Source organism: Octopus bimaculoides, chromosome 26, assembly GCF_001194135.2.
Source record: "Octopus bimaculoides isolate UCB-OBI-ISO-001 chromosome 26, ASM119413v2, whole genome shotgun sequence".
In the NCBI taxonomy this organism is placed as follows: Eukaryota; Metazoa; Mollusca; class Cephalopoda; order Octopoda; family Octopodidae; genus Octopus; species Octopus bimaculoides.
The window spans coordinates 11,078,042-11,080,092 of NC_069006.1; the positions used below are offsets into that span (position 1 = coordinate 11,078,042).

Below are 2,051 nucleotides of genomic sequence, written 5' to 3' on the forward strand. Positions count from 1 at the left end.
TATGTCTTTTCTTTTTTATTCTATGCTTGTTTCAGTTTTTACACTGCAGCCATACTGGGGCACCGCCTTGAAGACTCTTTGTCGAACTGATTGACCTCACTATATATATATATATATGTGCGTGTGTGTGTGTGCGTGTGTGTGTGTGTGTGTGTGTGTGTGTATTTAAAACCTGGTACTTATTCTATCGGTCTCTTTCACAAGTTGTCAAGCAGTGGTGGGGAACAAGCAGAGAAACAAAGACAAAAACAAACATACACAGCCACCTCACGCGCACACACACACACGCACACACATACACACACGCGCGCACACACACATACACGCACGCACACATACACGCACGCGCACACATATACGACGGGCTTCTTTCAGTTTTCATCTATCGTCTACCAATTCTACTCACAAGACTTTCATCAGACCGAGGCTATAGCAGAAGTCACTTGCTCAAAGAGCCATACAGAGGAAATGAACCCGGACCCATGTGGTTTAGGGATCAAACTTCTTACCACAATGCCATGACAGTCTTCTTCGGTGCTAGGACAATTCGTTCCCGGTTATTTCATAGTCGGTTAATTTGTCTCCGGTCAATTCATCCCCAGGTCAATTCGTCGCTGGCCAATTCGTCCCAAAATATTCTTAAATGTGATTTTCGAGGGAAAATTTAGAACAACCACTTTAGAATTAAAATTATCATTGGACAGTTTTAGATATTCGTTTTTCCTTTCTTTAACCGCCCCTCTCTCAAGTATCTGCTCTGAACAGTTTATGAACAAAGATTTTCAAGCAAATGGAATTGAATTTATTCAATATGCCAACCCATCAACATGACTACCTGAAAGATCATAACTGGTGAACAAGCAGAGAAACAAAGACAAAAACAAACACACACTTCAGAGAAAGGAAAAATCAAAATGGTCGATCAAGAAAATCATATACACACAAAAAATAAGCAGAATGCAGATGGATTGAAGATATACTGGAGGAGACTTCAAACAGATGAAAATTATAAAGAGCTTAAGAAGATTGGGATCCATAATCAGGCTTCAACTGCTGCAGAGGTAAATGCAAGGATAATAGTTTCAAATATTAAAGTAAAGTCTATTTCATCTCGTGATGCTCCTCGTTCAATTATCACCGGTGAAGTTCAGAATTTGAACCACTGTACATTGTTGCAAATACCTCCGTTTGCACAGCTTAATGGGAATATTTGACGTTGGAGACAAGCTGATTCCAACTATCCTGACACCCCACTTACAACTGTTGGGGTTTCATTCCTAGTGAATATTCCTGCCTTGACAATGATGAAATGTTTTTACAGAATGACAGCAAGATGGAAGATTCAAAACGAATATTAATATTTGCAAATGACGAAGCACTTCGACAGTTAAAACAGCACAAGAACTGGGCGGCAGATGGAACATTCAAGAGCTGCTCAAGTATATTTTTTCAGTTATATACACTTCACATTCAAATTGATAATTTTAATGCCCCACGATTGTTCACATTACTCTCTGACGAAAGTCAAGACATATATAGTAGACTTTTTTGCCAAAATAAATGAATTACTGTAGAACGGAGGACCTGGGCTTCTTTTTCGAAATCCCTAATTATATTAATAATTAGGGATTTCGAAAAAGAAGCCCATAATGGATTTCTGGAATCGTTTCCTGGTTCGAATTTGGCAAGCTGCTTGTTTCATTTAGGACGAAATGTGTACAAGCATGTTGTGCAAGAAGAACTAAAATGCAGATATCACGAAGACGACAGTTTTAGTCTAAAAATATGGTTGTTTTGTTGCTCTTGTTTTCCTGCAGGTTGATGATGTTGTCAATAGATATGAACAACTTGTAGATGATGATGATATTCCACAGTCAATTGTATCCCATTTTGGAAGTATTTATATCGGACCACCTAGAGGAAGAGGACAGAGGAGGCGACGCCTTGAACCTCCATTATTTATTTGGAATGTTTGGGATCGATGTATGACGGGGATTGTTTGTACTACAAATAGTTTAGAAGCCTACCACAGCACGCTGAAAAACACATTG

The 2,051-nt window shown here is 39.0% G+C and overlaps 1 protein-coding gene across 1 annotated transcript in view; it reads left to right on the forward strand.

The window, feature by feature from the left end:
• The first annotated feature begins 914 nt into the window (after positions 1-914).
• The window catches only part of LOC106873825 (uncharacterized), a 34,029-nt gene continuing 32,892 nt past the window's right edge, over positions 915-2,051 (forward strand). The window contains exons 1-2 of the mRNA XM_052976905.1: positions 915-1,061; positions 1,818-1,896. Coding sequence (XP_052832865.1) covers positions 915-1,061; positions 1,818-1,896 — 226 coding nt within the window. The remainder of the gene's footprint in view (positions 1,062-1,817; positions 1,897-2,051) is intronic.